Below are 14669 nucleotides of genomic sequence, written 5' to 3' on the forward strand. Positions count from 1 at the left end.
TTATTGTTGCTGTTGTTTATGCAGTCATTTGTAAACTATTTTGGATGAAAGTGAATTGTTTGGGCTTTTACTGATCATTTATTTTTAGTGCCATTATCAAACTTAGAAGTTCCTTTTAAGTGTCATCCCAATCCCATTTGGTTTGTCTTATCTCACTGAGATTTTAAGAATTAATTCTGAGTAAACATAAAGCTTCCTTTTAAGCAGCAGTAGTTGCCAAACTTCATGAACGTCTTGAACCTTAAGTTTGTTTGAACCTAAACTCTGGGCTCAGCTGAAAAACTGTTAGTTTTCAATTCAGTATTAAGTAAAATGGAATTAAATGAAATAAAATAAAATTAAAATTAAAGAACATAAAATATTAGCCTGTTTCAGTGAATGGATGGTTTGACAATAAGAAAAAAACTCTTTAAAATGTGAATAATGAAGTTTAAAAGCAGATAAGAAAGTGAAAAATATAACATATACCACTCCCTGAAATGTCATCATTTTAAGCTGATGTAAATTCTTTATTGTTACCTTAACTTGAACACTGTGTATCATGGTTCTCTAATTCCACATTTAAACTTCCATATGGAATCTTTTGCAAACTTTTTCCTGGTCTTATTGAGCCTTATGTATTTCTTGGAGTCATCCTCTTGACAAATGCAAGGAACAGAATAGGAGTCAGAAAGAATAGGAAAACAATGCCTTTGGTTTCATAGGCACCCCACTTCATGATGACCATTCTCAAACAGTTTACCAGCCCCTTTAATCAGTCCTCTCCAGTGTCACAAAAGCCTTCAAGTTCCACAAATTCAAATATTTGGAAGGAAAATTGTCACTAGTATAGAGAGATGCATTATATCTACTTGTGATATAACAAACATCAGGTATTTTCTGACTTAAGAAAAAGAGCTGAAGGTTTTGTCAATTACAATATAGAAAATATATTTATCTAATAGGTTGGGCTTTCATTTTTATGTAATTACAGTTTTAGAGGTAAGACTTAGTACTGAACATCTGATGGTAAGAATCCACCTGGGTAATAGTTTAGAAATTAGAAACATGATAAGAAATTAGTTCTGCTCATTACTTTTTTAATTAAAAAGTGCACCATAAACTTCCAGGTTAGTGAGAGCTCATCTACGTTTAAACTTCAAACAAGGTTCTTGCTTTTCTTCTGAACACAAGGCCGAGTCAACACCTATGTGGTAGTAACAGTACATATAGCACTCTTATGAAGAGGTAAGAATTGTCCAGGTGGTGCTTGTAGTTCTTCTGCAGGGTCTCTGCTCTGTGTTGAGTTCAGCTCCATCACACAAAGGCATTTGAAGTTTTTAAGTAGGGACCCAGAAATGTGGAGTATTTAAAAGCAATGTACTTTGGATCTTCCTCCACTTTTTAAGCCCTTAGGGTAGAATCTCTAGTACCAGAGAGTCTTTTGTAAATGTGAATGGAAACTGAGTACCTTAAGCATAAGAAACTGGCCTTTAAGAAAACCACTAAGTATCACAAGACTCCTGATAAAAAATGTGAGCGTTGGCAAGAGTTGTATCCTCTGAGAGGCAGCTAAGACTTACAGAGGTCAAGGCCAAATGAAATCTCTAGGAAAGAGGAAAACTATGAAGACTCAGAAGAGAAATATACTTGGGATTAAATCTGCTCCGGTATGGATTCTAAAAGGTCAGATTCAGTATGTGATGCAGGTGGGAAAAATAAGCGAATCTGAGGACAGCTCAGACTTAACATTCATACTAATTGGAAAGTATCTGGCAGTATTATGGAGAGAGAATCCATTCAGAATAATTTGAAGTTCATTGTTTTACATGTAACTGTGAAGATCATGCTATACTTCAAAATATATTTTGAAGAGCTATTCAAATACATTTTAAAAAGTCATGGTAGCTGTCAAATCCTCAATATGCATTATGCTAGTGGCATTTTTTTAATCTGAAAGCATATCACTGATATTTGTGCAAATAAAAATCTAATGTAAAATCATCAAGAGAAAGTTCTGAAGAGTTTTAAATGGACAAGACTTACTAATCAGCAAGATAATAACGGTCTCCATTTCAGTATAGTAAAAGTGGGAAGGAAAATACAGGAGAGGATTTGGAAAACCTCAGCTTTGTTGCATTTCAACTGTTAAAATTTATAGACTGGGAGTAAGGTAAGAGGAAGAAGAGTACAGTAAAGCCTCTGTCTAAATTCATCTGTTGTATGGAGATCTTTCTTTAGCTTTTCAACTATATTATTTTAGCAACCAAATTCTTTTCCTAGAAAATAAGTTCTCAACATTTCCAAATTTTCCTGTTTTACTTCTAGATATTAGGCAGTATTGATTAAGTAGGTATTGTTGTCTGTTTTTCCCACACAGGTAACCAAAAGGTAACTGGCACAAGAGCACTTTTAAACTATGAGGAAATATTTAATCTTCAAAAGTCCATCCAATGATTTTGTATGCTTCTACAAAATTAGAAGTAGTGGGAACTCCAGCACCTTGCAAAATGGAGAGCCTTATTTGGAGGTCTAAGCAGTGATTTAACAACCTAATTCATAGGACCCTTTTTTGGAAAATTTCAACTTGGTCCATTTAAAGACTTTCTACTAAACTTGCCTCCTCTGGAAGAAAGAAGCAGTTGGGATTGTGAAGATTTACTATGCACTTTTCCTATCTTATTAAAACCAGTAATAAAATCCACTTGAATTTCTTTGGCTCCGAATATAAACTGTTGAACAGTTTCTGAAGATGATCACGAGAGGTTAAATTCCTTTCTACCATTCATTTCAGCCCTGTGACTGCAGCGAGTACACTTCCATAAAACCGGTGATTTCTAAATCAAGGGAAAATTTATTTTTAATCTTGTTACTGTTTTAATTATAATAATAATAATTCAACAGGCAAGTCATTAGACTACTTTTGTGATTAAAATAATTAAGAAATTGTCAGTTTGGTTGGTACAATGTACCTTTATGACCAAAGAATTATTTTTACACACAAGGGCTGTCCAAAAGCAATGCTTCCTATTTTATCATGTTGGCCCATGATGTCAGAGGTATGGCAGTAGAGACTGAACCTTCCTGTCAATATCCATTTTGTTGCCATGTGACAGAAGGCAGCAGAGGGGCAGTCTGAAAAAGATATGGTAGACATAGAAGTGCATATGAAGCAAAGGTGTATCACTAAATTTCTCCATGCAGAGAAAATGGCACCCATTGACATTAATTGGCTCTTACTGAATGGTCCTGGGAACCAAGGAGTGGATATGAGCACAGTGGTGGGTGGTGGGTAATACATTTCAGCAGCGGTGACAACAATGTGAAAGAAAAGCCACATTCTGGACAAACATCAACAGCTTTCATACCATGAAATTAAGAGCATCTCAGTCAGCTAATCCATGTAAATTGGCTAATGGTTGTGATTATGATGACAAAATTTTACTTGCTCTATTAAACCATGACACTGTGCTCTTTGTATCTGTCCTAGTTTCTGTGGAAATATTATATAAATAGGATACACTACAGTCAGAGCTTCCTATGTATATTGACCCTCTAGACTGGAAGAAATAACATAATGTTCTGATGTCACCCTGTACATAAGCCTCATTACTATTTAACCTCTCTGACTGTACATGATGCAAACACCTCTGTCCTAATGTCCTATCTAATTTGTTCAATAAAAAGTAAGTGGGGTCCACCACATCCCCATTGCAGAGCCCTGGATGATGAAGCAGGTAAGCATGTTTTTAATCTAAAACGTATTTGGAATAGCTCCAATGCTTTCAGTTCGGCATGCATTCATATTGTCTAATGGTTCACGTCTATAATGATCATTATAGATGAACGCCGTGCTGCCTGTGACACTTTACAGAGCCTAATCTGAAGCTTATAGAAAACAGTGGAAAAGACTGTACCTTAAACAGACAGGACTGTGTTGATCTGAAGCCAGGACAGGAAACTCTGAGGAAACATAAGAGCTACCCTGTTTGTTGCCTTGAGTAGTTGTTTAGTGTTTTGAAATTTACTGACTAAAGCTGTGTGGAAAAAACTTGACAGTCAGAGACTTTTGCCAACTTGTGTTATTTTGGTTGTATCAGAACTCCTGAAAATAGACTCAAAACTCTAGTGATAAATTCACGTTCACACCTTAGCATCCTTTAAACTACCTCCACCCAATTGCTCAGGACACCTGGAACTGGCAGACCTGCTGTAGACCTGGTTAATGAGGCAATACTTTGTTAAGAACATTTATATTCACTTGACATCCATCTCATGCCTCTGCGGCCCACTAAATGTAGTGGATTCAGTTCTGGTTTACTTCAGCTTATGGAAAAAGGGAAAATTCAACAGGTTTAATGTAGAGTACAACAACAACAAAAACAAAACCAAAAATAAACAAACAAAAAACCCCAAAATTATGTTAAATTTAACTATGTTAAATTTCCTCCTGCTGAAACAAGCATTAACTGAGGTGGCTGAATCTCAGTGAACTGCATAGACCTGGGTTCTGCATCTCACAAGTGGCTACTTTGTTGACTAAACTTTCAACAAGAACACGTTTTTGGAACTTAAAAAATATCACATTTAGAGAAGGGTAGACATGAGAAAGGAAGACTACAGATGATTCAGCTGGAACTTGTGTTCATTAAGTGGGTTAATATAAATGTTCCTGATTGTTTCTGTTGTTTATGAATCTCGACCTTCAGAACAGCACTGAAATGTGCTGTCTCCTAAAGATGTTCCCTACCGATATGACACATACTTTGTATTGTTTCACTGCACACAAGCATTAATATCCCAGAGGTAACCCACCCTGCTTTTAACGGCTGGTGACAGGTCCAATGGCTGAGCAAAAATCAGTTGAAGGAAAGGGAAGTCTTGTCGGAAATGAGATTAATCTTGTAACGAGTGTTCAGCCCTGATAACCCATCTGTGCAGAGAACTGCTTTAACTGGAGAGCAATTAACCTTCACCTGACAAGCTCTGTCCAACCGTTATAAACAACATTAAAGGCACAGGATCCCCCTCTTCTTTTCCCCTTTATGTAGACTAAACAATCAGATTCTGAATTCCATGAAAACGGTACATGCAACTGTGCCTTGATGACAAATCACAGGAAAATTTTTTACAAGGTAATGGCTGCATGGAAACCATGAAAAAAAAAAATGTGTCTGGCCATCACATTAGTGAGTTGATTTGATTAGTAAAAAATGAGAACTTTCCAAGGGAATACCTTATGCATGAGGGAAGCTGATGTGAATACGCCAAAGACTAACAATAATAAAAATGTATAAAAGTAGATAAGAGCTGGCTAATCACGTACTAGGGACATTCCTTTCAGGATGGAGCATGTACTTCCCCAGCACTGCTGTGAACCTAAAGCCAAGGGGCAACTTCACCCATGTCCTCACAGATGTTGCTTATCAACACTAGGTTCAACCAGGGGAATCCATTTTCAGGAACCAGGCTTTTAGGTCAGGTCCCAAAAGGACCGGTTCTCGTGTCCAAAAGCCAGTGTTCCAAGCAACACCTTCATGGTGTTCTTTGAAAGAGTCTGTAAATCCATTCTGATTCCTAGTCATTCAGACCACAACTCAAAGCTAGATATCTGTCCCTCCCACAATAGTCTAGGGGGATAACTGAATATTAGTCTATTCTTCAAAGATGAAAAGGCATGATATATCTGAAGCCACAATTGCAAAGCACTTCTCTACTCTGTAGGGAAAGGCCAAGTTACTGATCTCAGTCACAGTGGCAGAAACTTGGCATGACTCCACAGGAGTCACTGGCAGAACAATGCATAATATTTGGGCTGAGGTCATGAATAACTTGGGTGAAAGCCTGGCTCCAGTCAAGCCACTGGCCAAATGATTTGGACTTCATTTGGGCCAGTTTCACTCAAGATTTCCAAAATCCTCATTCATTCTATTCAAGTGCCCAGAAGTAATTACCTTGAAGTTACAGTTAGCTGTGGGGGTTTTCTGGCATTGTTTACTTTTCTTTTGTTCCAGGTTTCTCATTTTCTTACCAGAAGTTCAAATGTACAGCTTAGCCATGGTTTTATTTCTGTGTACAATGAGGCAGAATTTCCATTTCAGTTATTTTAGTTAAATATATATGTCACTGTGGATTGTAAGAGATGGACATGACTCTTTAATATGCCCAGAACATGCTATTTTTTGGAGAAGTACACCTCAATCACTAGAGAAACATGAATTTTATTTGATCATGCATACAAATAAGGAAAGGATAAAAGCAACAAGCATGAAGATGGGGAAAGGTTTCTTGCTCTTAACCTGACCGTATTACAATGTATGTTGAACCACCTCAATTTACAGGTGGTAAATGCTGGGCCATCTATTGAATGGAAAATATATATGTAAATATATTTAATAGTTCAATATAAAAGCGTTGGTCCTAAACCTCTACACAAACTGATCTGCTGTAATGTGGCTTAAATGTTTAAACAGCAACAGGTGAAATACTACCTTTGTATCAAGCAAGAAGTGCTTAGATCTTCTCAGTGGATTACATATTAACAGATAGGAAGTTCCTACTGAAAGCATTTCCTGTATTGGTAGTCCCTGATTTTGGTGACTTATCTTGGCAGGAAATGAATGCAGGAAGTATCTGTCTACAGTCTCTTTATCATCAAGGTAATTGCTGTAGCAGCATTTTACTGTTTATCAAGGTAATAAACACATAGTCTAAAAAAAGATGTTTTTCAGCTCTAAAGAATGCAGTTTAAAAAAATCTTATGAGCTAGCACTGAAGTTATGCAGAATCTTGCTTCTAGAATTTATACACTGCCACACTTATTTCTTGCTGCACGGATGTAATGAAGTATTTGTCACACAAAACATTTCTCTTTCCAAGTGTGAGTACAGCCCTTAGCAGCTAAGAAAGAGGAATGCAAGCCCAAATGCCTGCAGCTTTTCCCAGCTATAGCGCTATTTCACACTCTCCAATCTCTCTTAAGACAGGTAGTTTTAAAGAGTTTGGTCACTTGCCACAGATAGTCACTCACCACCTCTTTCTTCAGGTATTTTCATATACCCAGTCTTTGTAATTTACTGTTGCATTTCCTTCCCATCTATCAATCAAGCACTGCATAGCCAGGCCACATGTGTTTCACACAACAAGTTGGATCTTTTCCTAGTGTGAAGGGGTTAACACCAGCCTAGTGACACCACTTCCTACCCATGGGCTGCAATGTACATCCCAAATAAACATAGGCTGCAAGTGAGGGGAGACATTGTATCACATGCCTTTCTTTCATTCATTCATTCATTTATTCATTTCCAAATTTCCAAATGTGCTTGAAAATATGCAGACCATTTGTCTGGTTCGTTGTACATAGAATCACAGAATCTTTAAGGCTGAAGATCTAGTCTAACCATCAGCCCATGTCTACCATACCCACTGATTACGTTCCTCAGTGCCACATCCACATTGTTCTTGGGCACCTCCAGAGATGGTGAATCCACCAAATCCGTGGGCAGCCTGTTGGATGATCACTTGATGTCTCCTTCAGCCTAGCCACTGAAAAAGTGCTGTTCTTCACCATACTTCTTTATTATTTGAAGTTCAGTGATATTTGTAATGTTATTTTCATTTAATTAACTTTACTTTGAAACAAATAATATTTATGAAGGGTAGTTAGCAGAGGTAGTAATCACCGGTCTTAATACTGTAATTTAAAAACAAAACTAAACAAAAACAACAACAACAATAACAAACAGAAACATAGCCAATATTTACTGGTTATTAATCAATATTTACCAGCTATTAACCAATGTCTCATGGTTCTAATGGGGTGACTGTGCAGTAAAAATGAGCAGCTGTGTACCTAAGGATGCATGGAAGGGAGAGAAAGAGCTTCCTTGCAGTACATGTTTGCATCCTAACTCCTGATACAGATTCAGATTGGAAGCAGATTTCCTGAAACAACTTATCTCTCTGTTCACTCTGATGACTTGTTTACACAGTCCCCTCTTTAAGAAGTTGGTGATTTTAGGAGAAACAAGGAACAACTTGAAAGCTACTATCCAACATCACACAGGCTTGGTTGCAATGCATAAAATAAACCCTGCAAACATAAAGGCACATGCACCCTTTAAGGAAAGGATTGATCTTTTTTCATATAAGCACTTCAGAGTTTCTGTATTTTTGTCTGTGTTTTGAACTCAGGCAATATTTCTTCCATAATTCACAAACATATATTAAGAACAGCAGAATGACAAACAGAACACATGCTTGTTTTGTCAGACTCCTGACTTCTCACAACTGACAAAGTGAAAAAAAAGGCTTCTATTTCTCTACTGAGTAATTATCCAACAAAGGAAATTATTTTTTAACTAGTTAATGGTAAATTTGATAGGAGTCATGTTGCAGTCAATGTGAAGATTTTTCTGACTTGACCAGGTTTGGCACTGCATGTGATACACCCTACAATATCCCATCAACTTTCTTTAAATTGGTAACACAAGGAATACACACATAATTTTTCTTTTCTCTACTCTGTTGTTTTTCAAATTAATTCTGCTGGCTTGATGTAGAAAATTGTACTAAGAAACCTATTTCCCTGTAAGAGAACAACATTATATATTTTTACTGGATTGCAAACTGTCACTTGGAAAATAAATATCTTCTTTTGGCACTGACACTTGTTAAAAATACTTCTCTATTTATCTTCAGCAAGTCATTCTCCAAGAGCACTTGATTCCTTAAGGGTTATTTCTGAAAGGCCTTTAGTAACTCACGGATCTTGCTGAAAAACATTTTGTTAAGAGATAATACAGTTCTTGTTAAGAAAAAACAAGCAAACAAACCAACCCAGACAGCCAAACATACGCACTTTCCAGCTGATGTTTCTTGCTTGGGGACTTACTTCTGGAAAGCAAGACCCTTATATTGGAGTTAGTTTTGGCATATGCAGCCACAAATCTGCTTGAGTTAAATGACTGATGATTAAGAGCAAAATAAAATAGAATGAAAGTCCTCAAAATATCTCCTTTTGTTCTTTCATGACTATTTCTTACTTGAAATTCTATACTTGAGTCAGAAATACAGTTTTACTTGGAAATTAATATAGGTAGGATTCTACTGCCTTTATTGAAACGAAATACAGACAGTTGGACTAGATGATCTTGGTGGCCTTTTCTGCACCTAATGGTTCTCTGATTCTGTGAACATCTTGAAATTAGTGGAAACATTTTGAATGAAGGAAAATTAGTCTAAATAATTTAAGGCACTCTTTCTGCCCTTATTTATGATTCATCAGATCTCAGGTATGTGCTTGGCTTTGAGAAGGTTGTGCTAAAGCATCAAAACCAATTTTCAGGTTTGAAGTGAACCATTTGCTAACTGAATAATGAAGAAAAACAACAACAACAACAACCAAAAAAAAAAGAACAATCATCTTCAATTAATGAATGAATTAATTTTATGCAAGGGGCAGAAGTAATTGTTGTATTAGTTCTATTGGCCTCAGTGCAGTCACAGCTCTCTAAACAAAGACTTCCATATGCCAAGAACAGATTTTTTTAACTGACTTTAGTTTTCCTCAGAAATACATGAGAGAGTACTAAAATTTTCTATAAGAAAATGAGAGAAAAACACTATAGAGAGAAGCACAGACTAACTTAAATTTTTTTGTAATATTTCTCACAAAATATATTGTCATGTATATATGTATATACTGCTTTAATCCTTCATACATCTGTACAACAATACAAACTATACAAAGTACGTCTAAATATTTTCATGTCTTTGAAGTCACAGTGATTCTCCTGCCCTTTATCAAATATACAGATCTTTTTTTCTCCCAGAAATCATAGCTTCCGTACAAGCACTACATTAGAAATCCCTAATGGAAAGGGGACATGCACATATTTAGAATTAAATTAGAGTAAAAGAGATATCCACAAGTGTAATCAATAAGTCACTGTACAGTCATGATAATTTACTGAACAGATTTTATAAGAATTAGTGCAAATACACTGGTAAGAAAGATAAAGAAATTCAACACGGTCTGGTACAAGGCATGGAATTAAGACTCCAGTTGTATTTTTCTACATCATGTTGTTTCCTTCACCATGAGATAATGGTAAAAATTATAGGAAAGACAAAACAAAACAAAACAAAAACAACACAAAATGACCTTCAGGGTAGGTATTTTTACCTCTGCTTGATTCCAGAGGGGGGGAAAAAAAAAAAAAAAAAAAAAAAAGTCATGCCTTATTCAGAAGTCCTTGATATTTTCTAACATGGTATTTACTATAACAAGTGGGATGCTTATAATTAGCAGTGTTGTGTTGATTCAACAGCCTTCAGCTTCAGGGCTACGCATAAATGTGCTTCTGCACGTATCTACCAGGTGCCAGAAGAGTACATGTCATATCGGCACTGAAATCCTCACTGCTGGGACACCTCCCCCACTTGAAAAACCATTTTAGCCTTTGAATGCTTAAGAAAAAACATCACAGTGATTAAACTTAATGCAACAGATAGGCAGAAGTGAATGTATTAGAAATCTCAGCCTCCAGGAGAAACAAGCAGAAGAGGCCAGGGATGAGGAGAGGTGCATCTCCTGGGAAAGTCATGGTGTTAGCCCCCAAATTATGCAAATGTTTGGCTTCCCTGGCTGGCCTGTATTAAACCAGTCCCATTTCACATGAGTCCTGCAGGTCTAGCTTCAGGTTTTTGACAGAAGGATGAATCAAACTGTTCTGCTGGCAGGTAATCTTTGCACGTGTGTATGTCAAGAGCAATTTCTACCTGATTATTAACAACCACAGCCTGGTTTTCTTTTCACACTGAATGATTCCACAGCTTCCCTAAAGAGGCAAGAAAGCTTCCTCACAGAGCTCCCACAGAAGGCTTTCTACCTCCCATGGTTACAGCTTGGTGCTGCTGACATGGCAGGCAGCAAGGGCCATTATTTTGAAATGGCAAAAAAAAAAAATAAAATAAAATAAAATCACTGGAATCACATTACAAAATACACAGCACAGGAAACCTTTCAACCTTTGAATGGAATTTCTTTTTATCAGAAACTTTTCAGTTTAATGATTTCTTTATGTACTCAGCATAGAAGAGGAACTGAATCTCTTTGGACTGGCTTAGCCTCATGTCAGAGTACATTTCCTGCACCTAGAGTACAAAGCACCTGTCATTTCTCTCCAATAATTTTACATTTTACAATCATAAATGAAATCCTTGCTTCAGAATATACGTCCCTCCCTACCTCTTTGGTGCTACAAGCAAAAGCGTTCTGGGATGTAAAAGATGCATTTTCCTACTCAGGAGGCTTTGCTGCCTGCATTGCACTAACAAACAGGCTGCACGAAACCCAGCTGCACATGACATCTTCTCATCACTCTAAGTACTAGGTGAAGGTGAAATAGTAAGGATGAGATACTCTTCATGACCACTTACCCTATTATAATGTAATCATAGAAAAAAGTGACCAAAAATAAATAACAAAAGCTTGTCAAAGCATATATAACATCTAATCTCATGTACCATCAGTTTTGAAGAAAAATTTCCCATCAGCATTGAGAGAGTACTCTGTTCAATAAACACAAAAAACCACATTACTATCTAAGCACATACCCCTTTCTCTCAGTAATGCAAAACTTGCCTCCTGAGCCTCAAGAGAGCCTGATCTCCTCATCTCTGAAAATGTACTTTGAAAAGTGCAGCAAAACCAAAGGGAATCCAGCCGGTACAGAAGCTACATTGCATGTAACAGATACTAGCCAGCAATGCGAAGAGGATTCAGAACTTTATCTCTACAGATAGCCTCTCCAAAGCATCAGTAACTAGAAAAAGAGACGGCTCATTGCACTTCTTAAACACACTGTCATCAGGTAAGACTTTCAAATGTTGAAAACTATAACAAAAAACAATTTGATGATCTTTAAATACTAACAGCTATGCAGAAATTACTGAGAAATCTAACTGCAGCTCTACTTAGCTAGTGACCAGCACCATCACTACTTTGCATCTCTCACAGAATCTCTGGCATTATTAGAAAAGTACAAAAATAGACAATACCATGAAAAAAACAAATACCTTGTTCCCGAATTTGATAATGCAACACTGCTGAGCCCTCACTGCACCTCACAAGCTCTATTGCTCTTTGCACAAAATTACTTTCACAATCACAAAACATTTAGTTACAGTTACAATTTAGCAATTAATCACAGTTATTAGATGTAATAGATATAACTGACATCTGTTGCGACATAGAGAAGCGAAAACTCGATAGACAGACGGATACATTGAATCCACTTTCTAAACCTGAAAAAATCAGCAAAGCCATCCTCAAAAATCAAAATAAAACAAACAAGCAAAAATAAACACATAAAACATGCACCGAGAGAAATTTATGTCAGCACAATAATTTTATTATCCGAAAATTTAAAAGAAAAAGAACACACCCACGAGATCTTGCCATTACCATTAAAATAACCTTACAAAGAGTACCAGGCTAGAGTTTCTAGAAAAGCACATCTGCAAGACATGGAAAGAAGAGCTGGTGCCTCTGGTTCCCGTTTGCTAGTATTTGTGTCCCCATCAACAAGAGAAACATTTAAAAGTATCCAAAAGTCTAGCTCTCTTAGGAACCCTTTTTTCCCTTTCAGCACACACCCTCTCCCCTTCTGTCAGTCTGCAAACACATCCAAGTTGTCAGAATGGTACCTACAAGAAATTTCAGAAGCTCTCATAAAAGGGCTTCGCATATGCAATCCACAGCACTGAACACTGAATTTAAAAAACCCAATTTTTTTTCCGAGTTTGAAGTTTTTAAGCCTTGCGGATGGTTGGAGTAGGAAAAAGGAAATTTACTAGGCAGTACAAAGGAAATCTTGTTGTCCTCTATTGTGGCAGTGGGGGTGTTGCCCAATTCTAACTTATCTAGGTTGATAAAGGAAACCAAAGAAAACTCTACTGAAAAAAATTCCAATGAAAAAGGTACCCCTTTCTTACCTTAATAGTGCTTGCCATAATGTGATCAAGATTATTGATCGCTAATAATTGCTAATAATAATTATTGCTTCGCTCTGACCAGAAAGAAGTTTTGATGAGGTTGTTTAGAGCGGATGAGATTGTGCTAACTCTGGGAAATGAAGTCAGCCAATGGCAGGAAGAGGTTTCTATTGGTCCTGGCCACTGCAGCTCGAAGAAACAGGATATTTGGGAGTGAAGAGATAAGAGTCCTAAAACAATGTTGTTTTTCTTGATGATATGTGACTAAAAATCCTTTTTTTTTTTTTTTTTTTTTTTCCCTAACAAAAAAAGTCCACTGCCTGTGACTGCCTGGGCAGGTGTGATCTGATGTGCAGTAAGTGCGACATGTCACTCCGAAGCAGGATGCAGATGTCAGACGAAATGGGCCACGTTCAGCATTGGTTTCATGCAGTCTGTTCACTGGGGAATTGCTGATTCAGGGCCACAGCCAGACTGGGTATAAGCGGGTGTTTCTCCAAATATGTTAATGCAGCCTAGCCAGCTTACACCGCATCTATATTTGTCCATTAACCTCATGCTTGGGTTCTTGGGCTACAGATGCTTTCTAGCCTATCAGGTTTAGCACCTTTGTTCTTAGAGAAGAAGCAAGAGATTGGCAACAGTAATTTCTTTTTGATACCTCTTTCTCACCAAGGAAAGGAAGTCACAGAAAAACATGCATTTCTAAAGCAAATGCCTGAATACCTTAAACAGTCTTAAATTTTTCGCACTCTTCCGTTTGTTAGTTTATAGCTTTTCCTGCTCAAAAATGAGGTGGTTTCACTGTCAGTTCCCTTCCTGGTTTGAGAATGATAGTAACATTTTATACTGTGTTTCATAATTATTTGTCCTTAGGTAGCACTTGGCATACACTGGACACCCCAAAACTCCCAGCTGTGCAAACAACACAACATCCCTGTCCTAGGCCCTTGCTTAGGAGGGCTGAGCTCTTAAAACAAAAAGGAAGAGGTTTGGAATAAGAAAGGAGGAGTGTTTTCATGGAATCAGACACCAGGCAAAGACCCAGTGATGGCACAACTCACTGGGTTTTGGCTGACAAAAATTTGAGAACTTTCTAAAACTGGAAAAAAAAAAAAAAAAAAAAGAAGATGTCAAAATATAGTATTTCTTCAATTGTCTTGTAGTTTTTAGCCTGTCTTTAACCAGCTTTTGATTTCTTAATGCTATAATAACATTAGAACATCGGACATACACGTTGTTTCAGAGCACCACAGCCTGGTGTATAAAATTCCCACTGTAGCATGCACATGCACTCTGCCCAGGAACCCTGCTGTGGTCAAAAAAGAGTAGAAAACAGTGACAACCTATAATGGCATTATTTAGAAGAGTCTGGAAACCTCATCCTCTCCCAGTGCCTTCCTCTCCTCTCCTTCTCCTTGGGAAAAGAAACTGAAATAAGAGCATTTTTCAGTACCTGGCCATGATTGCTGATATTTGGAATGAACTTTTACCAAACTGTACACACTGACAAAGGTAAGACCATGAGCGTCGGCTCAGTCTTTCCCTCCTATGGTGACCCAAAGAAGATGCTCCTCTAGAGCAGCATCTGTTGGAGGTGAAAAACTCCCAGAGTTTGGTCCTAGCCCCTTGACCCTCCAGGCACTGCTTCACCTGAGATGAGGCAGGGCAGAGGAGAAGGTGTCACCCAC

The 14669-nt window shown here is 37.3% G+C and overlaps 1 protein-coding gene across 8 annotated transcripts in view; it reads right to left on the reverse strand.

Annotated features, from left to right (window-relative positions):
* Positions 1-14669, reverse strand: part of ERG (ETS transcription factor ERG) — a 140877-nt gene that overhangs the window by 49136 nt on the left and 77072 nt on the right. For 2 of the 8 annotated variants that reach the window (XM_015882564.3, XM_015882546.3), the window contains exon 1: positions 12979-13320. The exons of 5 other annotated variants lie outside the window; for them this stretch is intronic. In XM_015882564.3, the coding sequence (XP_015738050.1) occupies positions 12979-12996 (18 nt within the window). In that variant the 5' untranslated portion in view covers positions 12997-13320. Of the gene's footprint in view, positions 1-12694; positions 12744-12978; positions 13321-14669 lie in introns of those variants that run through there. One more of the 8 variants, XM_085529478.1, reaches the window with a different exon arrangement.

The sequence above is a fragment of the Coturnix japonica genome, chromosome 1, assembly GCF_054131305.1.
Source record: "Coturnix japonica strain WE chromosome 1, WE-NBRP24, whole genome shotgun sequence".
Lineage (NCBI taxonomy): Eukaryota > Metazoa > Chordata > Aves > Galliformes > Phasianidae > Coturnix > Coturnix japonica.